This window comes from Musa acuminata, chromosome BXJ3-4, assembly GCF_036884655.1.
Source record: "Musa acuminata AAA Group cultivar baxijiao chromosome BXJ3-4, Cavendish_Baxijiao_AAA, whole genome shotgun sequence".
Lineage (NCBI taxonomy): Eukaryota > Viridiplantae > Streptophyta > Magnoliopsida > Zingiberales > Musaceae > Musa > Musa acuminata.
This window is the reverse complement of record NC_088352.1, coordinates 47723651-47742000: the sequence shown is the minus strand read 5'-3', so window position 1 is coordinate 47742000 and position 18350 is coordinate 47723651. Positions and strand designations below refer to the sequence as shown.

Here is an 18350-nt window from a genome sequence, read left to right as displayed (position 1 = left end):
GATCAAACGAAAAAAAAATAATAATCCCACAATAACATGAGGTGAGGCCTGACAAGCTAGGGATACTCGTAGCACCGAGCTTTGCGATAAGGTTGGTGAAGACAACACGAGACAATACTAATGGTTTTGTCCTTCACTTACGTTAATTCATAAAGTTATCTCATGTGCAAAAGATTCCATCAAAGTAATAAATGTCATTATTAAAAATAAAATAAATCATAATGATTTTGAAACTATGAGGATCCAATATAATTTTTTAAAAAAATAAAAATCACAACACTAAAGAGACCTAAGAGAAAAATATGTAATTAGCTCATAGATAGCTTTATTGAATTATATATTCCAAGTGTGATCGTTATGTAAAATGCAGCGACTAAGTATATTACATGCTCAGTGCAAGCTGCATAGCAGAGCGATCAAGAATACTAAATGCCCGGTGCACAGCATTAGACTTTCTCTTCGGGAGAGAGCTCATTGGTTTTGGCAAGAGAATAAGCATGATCGACGACACCACCGTCCTCCGTCTCCCGATATATGAACAGCCCATAAAACCCACCCACGGCGACGGATCCCGACAATAGCCAGACGACGACAGCCAGTACCAGAGGCATTATCTCCGCCACCCGCCACGAGAACGCGAGGATGAGAGCCGTCGAGAGGGCCCAAACCGGGAACTTGAGTCGCTCCCTCCCCTCCAGTGGCAGCTGTTCCATCTTCTTGAGGCAAAAGAGGAGCATCATCAAGTCAGAGTAGGCGAACACCACGAAGGCCAGCGTCGGGGGATCGTGGCGCGATCGGTAGGCGACGTCCGCCGAATTGACGGTGAGGAACAGGAGGGCGATGATGGTAAGGAAATTGAAGCCATTGGCATCAGCCTGCGGCGGTGGTGATGCTGGTTGCTGCTCTGGCTCGCGCTCTGTCTTCTTTTCCGAAACTGGTAGCTCCATGGTGACCCGTGTCTTGTTTTCCGACGCTGGTAGTTCCATGGTGACCCGTGTCTTGTTTTCCGACGCTGGTAGTTCCATGGTTGGCATACATATATGCATATATATACTATTCCGGTCAACGCAACTTGAACTTCCAGGAAGGAAGGAAGTCAACATTTTTCCGAACGCGTGACGATATTCCAACAAGAAGTAACCACGAAACAATCGAAATTAGCCACACGGAGGAGATTCAAACAACGAGTTTTAGCAGTAGACGAAGTCCAAGACACGGCGCAAGACCAAGACGAAGTCCAACGAGTTTTATAAAGAACATACTTCTTTATGAGATTAAGAAAAAGGATCCAGAAACCCTAAGGCGAAATTGCTTGTGCCGTCCATGGGGAAGCAGAGCGAGATTTCTTGTACAGGCGAAATTGCTTGTCCGACATTAAGAAAACCTCAAAGAGGGCAATTTTTTTGGGTATAACATGAATCTTTTCGCTAGGTCTAGATAAACATACCGTAGATCGGAGAAAAGGGGAAGCGAATCATACGACTGTGACGCCCTAACGATGATCCCAAACGCAACTAGGGTTTATTGAGATACCAACAGAGACGAAGAGGAAGAGGAGGACTGGCCGCACCTTGGTTGGGGCGTTACACGCACGCTGATCGTCCGCAAAAAGGCCTCTCTAAATGTCGGGAGGAGAAATAGACGATAAAGAAGAAGAACCTGGATGCTTGTAACAGAGTCACGGCGGATCCGAGGGGTACGACCGGTGAAGCAAGGAGGAAGAGGACGTCCACAGGCGCCCGGCGATGACGCGAAGAAGAGAGGGAGAGAGGAAGGCGGCGAAGAGGAATATAGAGAGTCGACGATCTCACGAGACTCCCACCCGATTATGAGGTATCGGATAACGACTCCAACATCATCATCAGATCCGAACCGATTCAGATATCGAGGCTTCGGATTCGGGCGAAGAGGAATATAGAGTCGACGATCTCACAAGACTCCCACCCTATTAAGAGGTATCGGATAACAACTCCAACATCATCATCAGATCTGAACCGATTCAGATATCGAGGCTTCGGATTCGGGCGAAGAGGAATATAGAGTCGACGATCTCATAAGACTCCCACCCTATTATGAGGTATCGGATAACGACTCCAACATCATCATTAGATCTGAACCGATTCAGATATCGAGGCTTCGGATTCGGGTGAAGAGGAATATAGAGTCGACGATCTCACAAGACTCCCACCCTATTATGAGGTATCGGATAACGACTCCAACATCATCATCAGATCCGAACCGATTCAGATATCGAGGCTTCGGATTCGGGCGTCAATAATCAAATAAAATAACCATATCGGACTTGCTTCGTACCCGATCCAGTAAGAAATCGGGTTTTTTGCTTCTTTGGGTGAGCTCGGAATTAATCCGAAAGTAACTTTAGGTACATAGTTTTTGGTTCCAACGAGAGAGCGCAATTAATCGCGGATGATACACTTTAAGCTCAAACCATGATATGCACTTTCGACCTTATATTTCTTATACAATATTGTCCATACACACAAGTATTTACTTTTCATACACGAGTATCAATTTAGTACATTTATTCTTATTTTCCAAACCATCAAGCAAACATAGTGGAAATCTCTCTTTCTCTTTTTTATTCGATGAAAAAAAAATAATTTTTTAATCTTCACATACATACATAGATATATATTTTTGTGTCAGGGACAACGACGTCGTCCACCATATCCATAGTAACCTCCACATTCTGGCGGATATCTGTAGGCATTTGGATTGTGCGAAGTTTGATTCATTGCGTCCTCTGCACAGATGCAAAACCATTGAGAAATCAAGAAGCAAAAAAATCCATGGTTCCTAACAACAATATCAAACTATTCTTTTATCTCATTTTGGATCTCCTCCGGGAACTACGAATCATTATGCAACCAAGTCTAGAGGTGAAGCTATTAAGCATGTACACTAAAAGAAAAAGGGGAGAAGAAACCAATTGGTGATACGAAATAGGATCGATAATTCGGGTTCTGCGTAATCTTCGATCACTTCATCCTCATCCACCATCTTTGGACGATGACTACGACGAGAAGATGAGTGTTTTACTTACTTGGGGTAACATCGTGAGCCAAGTTTCTGGCAGCAAACGCCGGAGCGGCGACGACGAGGAGCGAGACGAGAAGCAGGAACAGGAACAAGCGTACACAGCGTGCCATCCTCTTCCTTCGCTGCCTCAGGGTTTGTTGAACTTTAATCCTCAGGCAGCAGTGGCATTTATAGGTAGGCAGGCAGCTGATGGGCTTCATTTCATAAACATTTTCTTAATATTATGTATAGTGTTTTTCTTAAACCATTGATCTTAGCATATAAACTGCTTGTTTGTATTCTAATGGAAAATGCAACCTTGGAATGACTGAATCAACCCGAAGACTTCGATCCTGCAGCCTCCACCTCTGACTTACATATTATATTCATGTAAACATTTCGAGGAAGTAAGTTAGATCGGTCGATTGTGAACGTGGTCCAGCTGCATGGAGTTGAGAGTGTCAAAGTAATTCCAAAACAAGTCAGTGGTACTCCGACAGAAGAGAATAATTAAGATAGTCTAAGGAATGAAGCTGTCTCATTCATTATGGCTTGCTTGACAACATTTTGATTGATGAACATATTAATCAAAGATAATCTAATTAATACCAAGCCAAAATTGATGCAAAGATCCGCATCACCTCGCCAGTTATTTGTTGTCTCATAGGAAGAAGAAGAAGAAGAAGAAGAAGAAGAACGTATGGAGAAGGGAAGTGCTACCCGAGGCTTTCATGAGACTTTTGACGCTGCAGTCAAGAAACCTCCTCTCTCTCTCTCTCTCTCTCTCTCTCTCTCTCTCTCTCTCTTTCTTTCTCTCTATTTCCCAAGAAAAGTAGCGTTATTCAACCTGGAAACCTGCAATCGACGGAGAAGAATACAGTCGATGATAATTAACAAGCATCAAATGGATGTTCTATATGCTACATTCAGGGAAGAAGCCACTTAATTCAAGTCAAGTCAAACTAAGTGCATGATAATTCATAGTATGCTATGAAAACTAGACCTCGTAAGCTAATTTGTCTGTTTCTGCAAGTCCACGCTCCACACAACGTATTATCACGTCTACTTGAGCTACTGATCCCTATCAATCATTTACGAGTTCATGCACATAAGTGAGAATCTCTTGTGGCCACCCATCAATGATGCTTGGCTTTGTTTTATTTCTCCTGTTCAAAGAGAATCTCTTGAGGCCTTGACCAGATGGACATGCCCATCTTCTTACTCCATTCTCTCAAGGAAAAATAAAATGTAATCAATCTGCTTTGCGAGTTCTATGCTCAAACAACACTCATCAACTATAACCCATAATATCCCACTGACAAACGTTTGGAATAATAAGAACATTTTATAAGAACAAGTGGCGTTGACTAAGCTTGTTAAGAACAAATGAGTGATTGGATTAGTCTTAACTGTTTCACCCACACTTCCATTCCATGGTCACGTTCTCCATTGCTCTGTAGTCAGAACGATAACTTGTTCTTTGATTGCTCGCCCGATATCTCTGTATAAAAACAAGTGGATGTTGTTTCCTTCTCCTTCGAATTCAACTCAATAGCTCGTCCCTTTGCTGAGCCGTAGCCGTTGAACTCAGTTTGCTTCCACGGGAAGTTCCAATCAAATGGAGCTCCACCCAGAGAGAATAGTGCTTAAAACACTCATCCTTTTAGCTTGCATGGCCGCATCAACACACCAGTCCTTCCTCGCTTCTGACTCCGCGTCCAACTCGACGTCCGCCGCCGCCGACGATGTGCTCGCTCTCCTGTCGTTCAAGTCTCTGCTATCCGATCCCGGCTCGGCACTGTCCTCGTGGAACAACCACACGTCTCATGTCTGCGACTGGCACGGTGTGAGATGCAGAGATGGCCGGAGAGTCACAGCCTTGAGGCTGGTCTCGCTCGGCCTCGCCGGTCCCATATCGCCCACCATAGCCAACCTCACTTCCCTCAGGAACCTCCACCTCGGAGACAACCAGTTCAATGGAAGCATCCCACCTGAGCTGGGAAACTTGGGTCGGCTGGCGAATCTTAACTTCAGCTATAATTCTCTCTCAGGTGAAATCCCAGCCACGCTATCTCGCTGTTCCAGACTCCGGACCATCAGGATCGATTACAACAATCTCGAGGGAAAGCTCCCTGCGAGCCTCGCTCGATGCTCCAACCTCAGCGTCATTTGTTTGTCAGGGAACCGCCTCGTCGGAGACATTCCCGCAGAGTATGGATCGCTTTCAGAACTTTTATGGCTCTACCTTAATGGCAACAACCTTACAGGAGCCATTCCAGCAAGCCTGGGGAGCAGCTCCTCTTCTCTCACCCAGATCATGCTGTCCAATAACAGTCTCACCGGAAAGATTCCACCTTCTTTTGGCAACCTGTCGTCCCTCACCCACCTCTACCTCTCCAGCAACAACTTGGTAGGAAGCATACCGCCTTCGCTAGGCAACTGCTTGAATCTAACCTATCTTTATCTAAGAACAAACAGCTTGGAGGGGAATATACCAGAAAGCCTGGGCAGCCTCACCAGCTTAAGAGTTCTTGATCTTTCCGTCAACAAGTTATCCGGTACGATCCCTCCATCTCTGTACAATCTATCGAGGCTCGGTTCTTTGAACCTCGGGATAAACCAGCTCGTAGGAACCATTTCGCCTGATATAGGCCATGCTCTTCCGGGACTCGAATACCTTATCCTTCAGGGGAATAGATTGGAAGGTTCAATACCACGATCATTAGTCAATGCTTCTGAACTCTACTATCTTGATCTTTCTTTGAACAATTTCAATGGAGTTGTCCCAGCAGATTTGGGTCAGCATCATAATCTAGCCGTCCTGAACCTCGAGGGGAATCGGTTCAAGGCAAGGGATGCCACGGATTGGAGCTTCCTTGCGTCTCTGTCTAACTGCACAGAGCTTACATGGCTGTTTCTGTCCGACAATGATCTTGCTGGCAGATTTCCTGCATCTGTAGCGAACCTCTCTGCGCAACTCGAGTGGTTGTCTTTAGCAGGGCTTCAGATATCAGGGGCCATTCCGCCGGAGATAGAGAAACTCCGTGGCTTGCAGCAGCTTGATCTCAATGGAAACCTTCTGAACGGCAGCATCCCTAGAGAGATTGGATCCCTTCGCAACTTGACTCGATTATACTTGTTTGGGAACAAGCTCTCCGGCCCCATTCCTGAGTCACTGGGGAACCACACGCAGCTAGAAGTACTCAACTTGGGAGACAATCGATTGCAAGGAGGCATACCGCGGAGCTTTATCAACTTCAAGCAGTTGAACGAGCTGAATCTTTCTCGTAACCAGCTCGGTGGCGCCATTCCCACAGAGGTCGTCAGCATTACTTCTCTCACAAAGGTGCTTGATCTGTCTCATAATTCTCTGGTCGGTCCGATTCCAACTGACATCCAGAAGCTGAAGCTCCTCGTTCTGCTCGACGTTTCTGAAAACAAGCTTTCTGGCCAAATTCCTAGTGGTCTTGGAGGCTGCGAGACCTTGAACTACCTTTACATGCAAGGTAACTTCTTCCAGAGTACCATACCTTCGCAATTGAGCAACTTGAGAAGCCTTCAGAGGCTCGATGTTTCGCGTAATGAATTATCTGGGCAAATCCCCAAATTCTTGGCTGGTATCAGCAGTCTCCAATATCTCAACCTTTCCTTCAACGATTTCGATGGTCCGGTTCCAACAGAAGGTGCCTTCGCCAACGCCAGCGAAGTTTTCGTCGATGGGAATCCCAAGCTTTGCGGGGGTCATCCGGCGTTACGCCTTCCACCATGCCCTGTCGACTCTTCTAACAAAAGTAGAATGAGAAGTGTCGCAATAGGGCTCGCCAGCCTGGTCCCCTGCTTTATTGTTCTCTTCATCATCATTCTCATGCGGAAGAAGGCGTCGAACAAGAGATCTCCGCTCGAATCTTCTCCGAGAGATCAGTTCAAAATGGTGTCTTACGCAGAGCTGCACAAGGCGACCGACGGGTTTTCTTCCGCCAATTTAATTGGCACCGGTAGCTTCAGTTGTGTGTACAAAGGAACTCTGGAAGGCTACGAGAACGGCGTTGCAGTAAAGGTACTGAACCTGGAGCAGAAAGGAGCTCTGAAGAGTTATCTGGCAGAATGCGAGGCCCTGAGAAGCATCCGGCACCGGAACCTCGTCAAGATCCTCACTTGCTGCTCCACCATCGACCGCAGCGGAAATGATTTCAAAGCTCTCGTGTTCGAGTACGTGCCCAACGGGAGTCTAGATGATTGGTTGCACCCAACGGTTGGATCGAATCGTGAGACGAAGCAACTGAGTCTTGACGAAAGACTGTGCATAGCCATCGATGTTGCGTCTGCGTTGGAGTACCTGCATCGTCACCATGGCCAAACGCCAATCGTTCACTGTGATGTGAAGCCGAGCAACGTTCTTATCGACGACGACATGGCTGCCCACTTGGGTGACTATGGGTTGACGAAGTTCCTCGCCGAGTGCAACGCTGCATCAACGGGGAATCCCAGTTATTCCGTCGCATTGAGAGGATCCATAGGTTACATACCTCCAGGTACTAATATCTTGGTTTCTACTTTTCACATCTGCTTGCACGCGTACCGATACAACCGTGTTTGATCTTTTGCTGTAGAGTACGGGATCGGAGGCGAAGTTTCCGCGCATGGAGACGTGTACAGCTACGGAATACTTGTGCTGGAGATGGTGACAGGGAAGAGGCCTACCGACGACATGTTCAGGGACGGCCGATCGCTTCGTAGCTTCGTCGAGGCGGCGGCCTTCCCTGACAGAGTAGTGGAAATCGTGGATCCTGCGATGCGATCGGCCATGGAAGGTAACGATCGCGCAGCGAATTGCGTGGTCTCCATGGTCGAAGTTGGGCTGCTCTGCTCGAAAGGAACACCACAAGCACGGTTGGACGCGGAGAGTGTCACTACCAAGATGGTGGCGATCAGAAGTGCGTACCTTGGGTTGGGATATGGTGAAGTGTGTGATGATAATGGAATCTAGGCATTGTCATGGAGAGGAAGATTTTTCTTATGACGACTATATGTACATAAGTTTATACATCAAGGACAAGAAAGCGTCGTGTAGTTGACCTGTCATATCACGACGAGTGATGGAAGCAGTTGCTGTGGCCCGCGAACCATCCACGACCCTGGAAAAGAAAAAGGAAGGAAGGAGATGCACACATCCACCACATAGAAGTTGGATCTGATAATGTTATAAAATGAGTTTTTGTGTCAGCAGCATCTACCAATAAACATTATAAAACAAGTTTCCGAATACTGGATTTGATGAGGAACATAAGTTACAGCTCTGCCTCAAATCTTTTCGAATACAATATCAGAACAAATTGGAGGTGGATTCGAACAAGATGTTGAAGGCATTTATGATAGTGGGTATATTTCATTGTTTTGCGACAACTCTTAACATAAACAAAACGATAACAACCGGACCAAACAAAACCACGCCACACACAGAAAGGGACTGAGGCTGTACATCCCACCGTAACTTGATTTCCAACATAAGAAAGAGACAGAGGAACAGTATGCACGCCACACCGGTAATGATCCAACTTAGGTAAGGAGGATCGCAGCACAACTTACTCCATAAAACAAACAGTAAGGAGGGTGTGTAAGACTGTAGCCAAACTTATCCGCTGTGAAGAATTTAAATTACCACTCTGACAATGTCACCTCCTCCATCCCACTTGAATCGACTTCTCTGTGGTTTCGAGGAAATTAGACAAAACAACATTGTCAAAATCAGAGTCGATCTGGATCAAATTTTAGAGGGAAGAGGCAAAAACAAGGAGATGAAACAGTAAATATCAAAATAAAAAGAAGAAAAGAATCTTCAGGTTACGGTTTTAATCTAATAATACAGCATTTGACATCCAGTAACTTTGATATGGTGCCAACATACCTTTTATCAAGAAATTAAAAAAACCATATTGATGACATATAAATTCGATATGGTGCCAACAAACCTTTTATCAAGAAATTAAAAAAACTATATTGATGACGTATCAACCAATGTGTTATGATATCAATCCTTGGTTAAATTGACAAAATTAGCAAAACATTAACTACTGGCATTTAAAACCTTGCTCCATGCAACAAATCGATAGGAAGGATGCGTCGGTAAACATATAATATTCACCCACCCCCCACTAACTAATTATGATAAAGCTTGGTTATGTGCAACGTATGTGTTAAAAAATGGTTTCTCACCTTTTGAAAGAAAGTAGGTGCTCTCTTTTAATGGGAAAAAGAATAAAATGACACGCATGGACACAATTTTGGTTGGCAGCATTGAGAATGCCCTCAAGTGCATGATGTCAAAGCCTCACTACAGAAACCAGGTGTGTTAGAAGACTTAAAGACATAAGATCACCAGATTTCTTTCTTACTTGGGGTAAGTGTGGATGTCTACTTATTCGCACCAGTACATTCAGAACAACACAGGATCTCCCGTTCTGCATTCCAAAGATGTGTTGGGATAAAATCATTAGGAATAGTTTGTTTTGGTATGATCAGATTTTTCATCCTTCCATCCCTAATCCACCAAATACAGTGTACTGATCAGATCCTTGGACCATTTTTTAGCAGAAGATGGAGGGAAGACAAGTGTGAAGGACTGTGGTGATTTAAGAATGTACAATATTTAAAAGATGAAGGTTGGAGTGGTCAAAGGATGAATGACGATGGAAAATGGTCAGATAACAAAGTGTGGTGGCCGAAAATCATAGGACGGTGGTGGTTGGGAGATGAAAGGTGATAGAAGTTAATGATAGACAGGTCACTGTAAAAATTTAGTACCTAGACAAGAAGATCCACACCAAAATATGTATGAGCAGAATGATAGACAGGTCATACCACTACCATCTCTTGACGATGTAAAGGATCTGTCGTTTCTAATTCCATCCTTGCAGCTTGCTTGGATCAACTTATGTGCACGTGATGATTGCGAGTTTAACTTTCCATTCGTGGAAGTTGGCAGAGAATGACGTCGAGGCATATTATATCTTTCTGCAGAATCAGATCCAACCCTCGGTGAAACTTGTCCTCTTAGCTTTGCCTTAGCTGATTCAGTAGTTGCCATATAGCTTGGTAATCTTGGAGCATTTTGCGAGGCATTCTCTGCAAAAGGTTCTGGCTTTGGTGGGAAAGAAGCCCTTCTCTTGCTACTCTTCTGGATCTCATTGCTAGTTGGCTCATCTTTCAAGCTTAACTCTCCATCACAGTTAGAAATACTCTCTTCTTTGCAGATTTCTTCTGGGCTATGCGGTTTGATCGCAGTACTGTCATCTATTACTGCATTCTTAGGCCCACCTGATGCAACGGACTTTACAGCAGCAACTATTTCAAGCTTACTGTCAATAGACACTACACTATCTTTTTTTATCTTCATTGAAGAATGCTCATTAGACACTTGTGGAGCATCAGATAGTGAGTTTGTCACCTTTCTCGGAGTGCAAGTTAGTTTCTGATTTTCAGATTCTGGCTTTTCAGGAGGCTCTTTTTTAGAATTGGATACCTTTCTCAAACTACGCTTGACCTTTTCAATTTCAGATTGTGGATTTTCTACAACAGAATCAGCAGGAGGGCTTAGCATTTTCCTCGTAACACGTTTATGCCTTTCTGATTCAGTCATGACATCAACCTTTGCAGCCACATTTTTATGAACATTTGATTTTAATCTGACAGATTCACTTTCCACAGCACTACTGCATCTCACCCGAGATTTCACATTGACAGACTTTTTTGATTGAGGAAGTGGATTCCAAAACTGTGAGGATGTCCAGCGCTCCAGCCAACTGAAGACTGAATTTGGTTCCACTGGATCATAATGAATCTGCACAGGCTTTGAAACAGGCAGTGCCGAGAGTAGCTGTGGAAAGGCAAATAAGTTATTTGCTTGTAAAAATAGACAGTAAACCTAGACAACAGATGGGCATTGGCTCACATGAACATAAAGTGCATGAATATCTTGAAAACTGTGCTTTCCATTCCCAGAATATTGATCTTAAGTATAAGAAGCTAAGCAATGTGTTTCGAGAATGTTAAAGAATCATGGAAAGCAATAGCATCAATTTTTCGCACAAAAATATGATGAAATAAAGTTTTTGCTTAAAATTGTAATATTATCATATTATTGTAATACTAAAAGATTCATAGTTTACCTACCTTGCAAACAAATTGATTTGCAGACAGCTGCATCATCGAGAAATCCAACTTCTTATCATCCTACAAAAGAAAATCAACATACCTAAAAGAAATAAGATGATAAACCATGAAAGTATAGTTCAGCCCGAGTGAACATCACATATCGAATTCATGTAGAAAAACTTCGTTGCTAAATGGCCAAACCTTTCAGAGAATAAAAACTACCACCACCACCACACCATTTCAGCAGAAATGTTTCATTAATATTCACAATACAATCCCCATTGCATATACAACAACATGCACACATGTCAACCAGTCAGGGGAATTCTCTGCGACAAAAGAATCTCACAGTATGTGGAAAAAAGAGTTATCCCTCAACAGGAAAGAAACCAGAAATGACTCATTCTCGATGGATTATCATGACCAATCTCACAAAGAATTCATCTTCTTGACAGAATAGAGCAGTCAGATACTAGGGTTTATCAATAATTGAAACACTACCAGACAGCAAATAATTAAAATGAAAGCTTATGTGGGAATTTACAGAATATACAGGACACATTATAAGTTAAAAAAACATAAAATATTTTTTTGAGATCATTTCTGCCATTAGATGCTTACCACACTCTTCATTTGAGGATACATTGTTCTGACTTCAAGGCCAATACCTGAAAGCCTGACTCTCTGACCGCGAACAAGAGCTTGAAATCTGACAATACCCCACGTGCAATGCAAGGTGGTAACTGCTTGACGCCTCACTAGGTGCCCACGAATTAGAGCCTGCAGTCTTATGATGCCCTTCAATGCAGAGAACACCCTCCGTGACTGCACATAAATACAAACACTCTCTTCCTTGAATTCTCCTGTGTGTTATTTAGTGTGCATATAGAACCCATTTTTAAGAAAAATGAAGAATAAAATGGTCCCAATAATAGTATATGATGCCAATGTTACCAAAGAAGAATGCAAACACTATTTCCACAAGAATTACCTGATAACCCCTGAAGGCAGCTTGAACTTTTGTAGCAGCACGCTCTTCCAAGGCTTTGGCTGGATTACTTGAAGCTTGATGTCCGACAATTTCTTGGCTCTCCACCCTAACTGCTCCAGTAACTAAAGTGGAATCTGTCCTATTTTCTGATGATGGACCACTTGAATCGTTGCTTACAAGAACTGGTTGAGTAATCACCAGAGATTTCACTGTGACATGAGATGGTTCTCCCCCAGAAAAATGCTCTTTATCAACACCAGGTTTCTTCAAAAACACAAATGAGGATCAGAAGATCAATTAGTGATGAAGCACTCAAATATAATAGATTTATAAGATTACCTGTCGTACTTAATGCATTATAATAACTTTGGAAGTAAACAAAGATAAAATGGTCAATTTAAAGAAATAAGTGAGGAAAACTTTAAATGCAACACCTCTAACTTATAGACATATCTTCAGTTATTTCCAAAAAATTTTGGAAGAATTTAATTTTTTGAAAATCTTTTTTGAAAATCTCGACTTTACCTTGGATGACTATGATTTGAGCTAGTTCAAAGAGATGTAATGAGAAATAACCTATCCTAATTCATGGTATTGGTGGGGTTGGTCGTGTGTATGGTTTAGGAGCCTAACACTTCCAAGGTCACCTTACTCGATAACCATGTATCAATCTATCCCCTCCATTTTGTTGGAAGCAACTCCTTGAATTGTCTTAACTGAGAATAATATGAAAAGACAGATACTCAGATTTCTGCACATAGGCAGTGCAACAATATATATTGTGCTTGATGATATACCGAATTTCACAGTGATGTAAAAGGAAATGCATCAATTAAAGTAGTGATGTTATAAAAGGAAATATTCCTTAAGTCAGTGCAGGGATTTGGAAAGACATTGATATCTGAATACATCAACATTCTCTACTACCAGGCAAAACTTCCACAGGAAGATAGCCAACCATGTAATCAGTAAACAAGTTCATCGCACACCGAATAGAAAATTAATATGTTCAATAATAAACCAATAGATTCTCAATTCCATACCAAACCATCTTTCCCTTTTGAAGTATGAGATCTAGATGATCTCTTTCCAAAAATAACTGCTTTAATCCACTTTGCAGGAGATTTTCCCATCACAGAAATCTTTAGATGCTGTCCCCCTAAACTCGCAACTGCAGAGAAATTGTACAGTAACTTTAAGGCAAAGGGAGAAAAATCCAATCATGTTATAAGAAATACAAAATTGATCTCATCAGTACATACTAGCTTTGAACATGTCACATGTAGATAATTTTAATCCTGTTTCGAAGGGAGTATTAATCCATCATATTATTTTGAAGGACGTGGAAATTATCAGCTCATTTACAAAATAATTTACTAAAACAGCAACGAGATTTCAACGCGCAGATTTAGTTGGGAATCAACCCTCAAAAGGAACATCTAAGCATAAAATAATGGTACGGGGACTACCCCACATGAACATAAATATAACAAAACCAAAGAGAAACTTAAACCTCAGTGACACAAATATAAAACCCTAATCTCCTCCTGCATCAGAGCACGAACACAGAACCCTAACATGCATGTCCATCAGGATCAATCTACAACGAGAATCCTCGCACCGAATTCCACAGGCGCAAAACCAAACTCATAACCAATAATCACCAGCGAAAAATATCTCAGAACGCGCAAGAAGTGGCTCAAGCTACAGATCCCCAGCTCCAAGTCCAATGTTCCTCGTAAGAAATCAAAACCAGGAGAAAAGATTCACATCGAAACGTAAAAGATGAAGATCAAGAGGATCCGAAGCTCACCGAGGAAATCAATTCAAGATCAGAGGCACATTTCGCAGATCTATGAGCAGATGAACACCCCCGCGACTGCGTTGCGGAAAAGGCAAGCGAAGAAGGGTTGGTGAGCGAAAGAGCGAGCAAGTGAGCGAGAGATGGTACGAAATAAGACCAAAAGCGAAAGAAGACTACAAGATAGAAGGCGGTGTTATCGGTAAAGGAAGACGCCGTTAGAGTACATCAAAAACGGCGTAAATGTGACCGCTTCCAGGTTGTGCGGCTCAGCTGCATCGTCCCAATCAGCGTTCAGGGTAGATGACTACCAACCTTTTGAACGACCAACCAATGAAAGTAATTTTGCGATCGAACCATGCTGAACCCTGTTTGATATTTACATGAAATCCTCGTTCTTTTTGGACTTCCAGTGTGCTGATAGGCCACTTAACCCCCGGCTGTCACGGTCTTTAGATTTCATCCTAAATATACACCCTCATATGCATCAGTTATTTACGGTTCCGCCCTCACCTTTTACAGTATGAGAGTCCATCCCTGGCGTCCGATGGTTTTCTGATGGATATCAGCCGTCCGTTCTACGGTCCACCGAATTAGCCGGGCCTGGGGTCAGTCACGTGGTCGAATCATGGCCCGGACGAGCCATGATTGCCGGGTGTCGGGTGCAGACCCGAGTAATTGTGATGTTGCATGAAGTTTCCCGGGTGGTCAATGATATCAGCGTTGTCACACTGTTATCGCCCACAGACAGTTCAAGTTCAGAGAGATTGACTGATACTTTGCTTTCGTATTAATGGAAGAAACATACAACAGCCTAGAGTGAGCCTCTCTGACAGGCCACCAATCTAACAAACATGTTTTATTCTTCTAGCTAATTTGTTCTGGTTTGTATGTTTCAAAATTTCTTCTGAGCAGAGCTCAGATGAGGAGACAATGGCCATTGTTAGGGTTCAGATCACAAGCAGCTGGCATAATGTTCATCACCTCACGGTCCTGCTAGCTCAAATTTTGTACGAGGTTGAAGCAATGGCCTCTTCGATCGTCATGTAGAAGCATTCTGGTCCAAAGAGCTCCCAAGCCCCCGAGTGAGACAGCTTCTGTGACACTTCCCCAACAGGATTTGCTAGCACCAGCTGCAATTTTTGTAGACAGGTTATTCATGGTTAAGATGGATGTGATGACGACGATGATGATGGTGTTACCTCGAGAGATCTTCTGTCAAGTGTCCTCTTCAGTTCTTTGAGCGATTCAATGCCGCTTATGTCGATATTCGTCACAGCTGTGCCAATTTGGTAGCTCATGATCAGTGTACAAAACACTAGATTGAAGTTTCTCTGGTAAATTTTGAGCGCTTCAACGCCACTTACCAGCCATGTCCAGTATGATGCATTTGAGGGGGCTCTCGTTCGAGTTATTAATCCTCTCTTCTTCTTCTCGAATCCATCTCAGGATCCTGCACGCCAATTGCTGCATCAGGGAACAGGTGTTGTTGCAGACGGTGGCAACTCTTTGAACTCACGCCTAAACTAACCTTTCTTGCAGATACACCGAATTGGTGAAGTAGACAGGGGACTCGATGCCAAGGATTAGAAACGAAGGCATCCTTTTGGCATCTTTGTACTGTGCCAGATCTCTGTAGCTGTTTGTTCCCGGGATGTTCCCCATGACCGCAATGTTCGGCCGAGTGGCATGAAACAGAATCTTGAGAACCGATATGCCCACCTGCAGAACAAATGGGAACGCTTCTTTTGGTTTCCGCAAGCAGAGATTGCTGTCGAGCGAAGAGCGCTTACCGAAATGCCGAGGCCTATCGGCACCGAGAGGAGGAGAACCCCGAGGAAGGCAGTCACGCAAGCCAGGAAGTCAAACTTGTCCACCTTCCACAGCAGTATTGCACCTCGGACGTCGATGAGGCCGATCACCGCCGATATGATGATCGCCGACAAGATGACGTTGGGGGTGTAGTGGAACAGCGGCATAAGAAGTAGCATGGTGAAGAGCACCACAGACGCCATGATTATGTTGGTTGCTGCTGTTTTGCAACCGGCGTTGAAGTTAACGGCGGATCGAGCGAACCCACCTGCATCATTCAGCAGGAGCTTCCATGATCAACTCCGCATGCTTCTTGCTATGTGTTTCTGCTTCTTCGATCTTACCGCTAGTGACATAGCATGAGACACATGAGCCGGCCAAGTTCATGGATCCTACGGCCACCATCTCTTTGTTACCATCGATCTGATAGTTCTTCATGGAAGCAAATGTCCTCCCCACGGCAATTCCTTCCTGTGTATCCATGGTAAGCCTCAGCTTGTTAGTTTGGAGAGAATTAATGGATGATCCATTGATCTAAAGGTTCAGAGTGATACCGTGAGAGCCAAGAGCCCAGACACTATTCCCGTTTTGAGAGCAAGACTCGAGTGAGGGCCTTTGAAGTGCAGCATGCTCACTGAAGAAGGATTCACCCCTTCCGGTAAATACCCAATCTGTTTCACATCGATAACTTAGAACAACGAGAACTAATAACTCTCTACCTATATCTATACATATTTAAGAAGATGATTCTTACTGTTGAGATGCCTTTCTCATGGGATCTGAGGACGTAGGAGATGATAGTGGATATGATCACTGAGGTTAGAGGAGCTGCTGCCGATACCCAGAAGAGCTTGGGTCTGACAGTGCTCTGATCCATGTGAGTTCAGTCAGTTCAGATTGCATAAACGACTCAATAATGCACAGAAAGCAACAAGCAGAATCGAAGGCATCGATGCCGGTGTTTTGCAAGACTAAGAACATTACTATTAACACCCCACACAAAGTGGCTTATATAATCACTGCCTGGTTTTGGTCATCAGCATCCTCTTCAGGAATTCATTTTAATGAAAGAGGTGTATCGATTACTGGGATGGATTGACAACTTACTATGTGTCTTGCCGTCAGTAGGAGAACCAGGAATGAGAGACCCATAACTACTGCTTCCCATGACCACTGCTCGGACAGAGAAATATAAGTTGATCAAACAGCAGAATCTTAGTAATCTATCATCCAAATCTTCCAAAAATCCTTCTGTTACCTCTTTCCTATTGTCGAAAACAGATTTCAGGACTGGAATGATTGCCATCTTGGTAGTGAAGTGCACTATTCCAAGCAGCCCTTTCAGCTGCTGAAGCGAAACGAGGACGGCCGCGCCGCCCATAAATCCAGTCAACGTTGGTTTCGATAGAAAATCGATTATGAAGCCCAACCTACAGAAAACAAGTAGCGATTCTGAGATTGTGTTAGGAGAAACTTCGACTGTATCTACGCCGCAAACCCCAAGAATTAGATGTAATCGGAGCAAAAGTAATGTGGTTTTATTGTGTTTTACCTCAGCAAACCCAAGCCGGCTTGGAAGACACCAGCAAAGAAAGTAGCAGTGAAAGCTACTTCAAGGTATTCTTTGGTGTCCTCAGGAGAGACCACATCTCTCAGCATGGATCCCATCACTAGGGATGCAATTGATAAGGGGCCACAAGCAAGATCTCTTGAGCTCCCGAGAACAGAATAAATCAGTGGTGGCACGAAACTGGAGTCTGCAAGGTCCAATTCGATCTAAGGTCAGTGGTATTCTCCATTACGGTGGCAATGCAAGAAAACGCGAATGGCTTAAGCTTTTTCTATCGTGTTGCAGTCGATGAGTTCCGAGAAGTGTAGAAATTGGACTCACAAAGGCCAATTATCGGAGGCAGACCTGCGAGCTTAGCGTAGCTAATTCCCTGTCGCAGAAAACAGATAGATAGAAAGAGTTACGAGTTAGAAAAATTCGAGCTTCCTTTCCAAATCCATTTCCTAACTTCATGAAAAGATGCGAGTAAAGACATGATCAGCAACAGAGCTTTTTATCGAATAGACACAGTCACTTCTACTACCATGAAAAGAGAAAGAGTCGCGTGCAGGTCATACTTGTGGGATAGCCAAACTAGCAATGGTGATGCCTGCGACCGCGTCGGACTTGAGAAGCTTGAGGTTGTAGTGAGCACCCCAGTCGAAGATGGGAAAGAAGTACTGGAGAGCTAGAACCACCTTCTTGAAGAAAGGCTTGTTCTTGAAACGATGGAGCGGATCATCGGGGAAGAAGACCTCGCTCAGACTATGCCTGAAAGAACGAAGGCCAGTCCTATCTTGTAGCACGGCTACCTTGTGGACCTCCATGGCCATCATGTCTGGTGTTGGCATGCGGGGAGATGCTTCAAGGTCGGTATCATCTGCGAAACACTCCACTCTTTTAGAGCTTGCAACCATGTCTGGAGGGGAGAAGGAAAACAAATCAAGAGATCACCCCCGGAAGTGGAACGAAATATGTTACTTATAGATTGAAGGGGATCGATGTGG

The 18350-nt window shown here is 43.8% G+C and overlaps 3 protein-coding genes and 1 long non-coding RNA gene across 8 annotated transcripts; 1 reads left to right on the top strand and 3 right to left on the bottom strand.

Annotated features, from left to right (window-relative positions):
- Positions 1 to 301: 301 nt before the first annotated feature.
- Positions 302 to 1978, bottom strand: LOC135634629 (uncharacterized). Its single transcript, XR_010495411.1, has 2 exons — positions 1571 to 1978; positions 302 to 1077 (listed from the first exon to the last, which is right to left on the bottom strand). It is a non-coding gene; the product is annotated as an uncharacterized LOC135634629 (long non-coding RNA).
- Positions 1979 to 4614: 2636 nt separating this feature from the next.
- LOC135636482 (probable LRR receptor-like serine/threonine-protein kinase At3g47570) lies at positions 4615 to 8261 on the top strand. Its single transcript, XM_065148170.1, has 2 exons — positions 4615 to 7571; positions 7650 to 8261. Exons 1-2 carry the CDS (start codon positions 4658 to 4660, stop codon positions 8024 to 8026), a joined length of 3291 nt encoding a protein of 1096 aa, XP_065004242.1. The 5' UTR covers positions 4615 to 4657; the 3' UTR covers positions 8027 to 8261.
- A 21-nt stretch (positions 8262 to 8282) lies between these two features.
- Positions 8283 to 14134, bottom strand: LOC135581356 (protein IQ-DOMAIN 31-like). 5 transcript variants are annotated; one of them, XM_065149225.1, is made up of 8 exons: positions 13846 to 14134; positions 13695 to 13754; positions 13225 to 13352; positions 12182 to 12445; positions 11812 to 12015; positions 11209 to 11268; positions 9898 to 10912; positions 8283 to 8743 (listed from the first exon to the last, which is right to left on the bottom strand). In XM_065149225.1, exons 3-8 carry the CDS (start codon positions 13312 to 13314, stop codon positions 8712 to 8714), a joined length of 1665 nt encoding a protein of 554 aa, XP_065005297.1. In that variant the 5' UTR covers positions 13315 to 13352; positions 13695 to 13754; positions 13846 to 14134; the 3' UTR covers positions 8283 to 8711. The 5 variants fall into 5 exon arrangements, with proteins under 5 accessions (XP_065005297.1, XP_065005296.1, XP_065005295.1 ...); XM_065149224.1 differs by lacking the exon at positions 13695 to 13754 and having other exon boundaries at positions 13995 to 14133; XM_065149223.1 differs by lacking the exon at positions 8283 to 8743 and having other exon boundaries at positions 8774 to 10912.
- An 849-nt stretch (positions 14135 to 14983) lies between these two features.
- Positions 14984 to 18260, bottom strand: LOC135636481 (probable sulfate transporter 3.4). Its single transcript, XM_065148169.1, has 13 exons — positions 17922 to 18260; positions 17686 to 17734; positions 17347 to 17551; positions 17053 to 17224; positions 16902 to 16967; positions 16549 to 16662; positions 16349 to 16465; positions 16139 to 16265; positions 15776 to 16062; positions 15514 to 15704; positions 15350 to 15435; positions 15185 to 15261; positions 14984 to 15115 (listed from the first exon to the last, which is right to left on the bottom strand). The coding sequence occupies exons 1-13, from the start codon at positions 18258 to 18260 to the stop codon at positions 14984 to 14986; spliced, it is 1962 nt and encodes a 653-aa protein (XP_065004241.1).
- Positions 18261 to 18350: the final 90 nt, after the last annotated feature.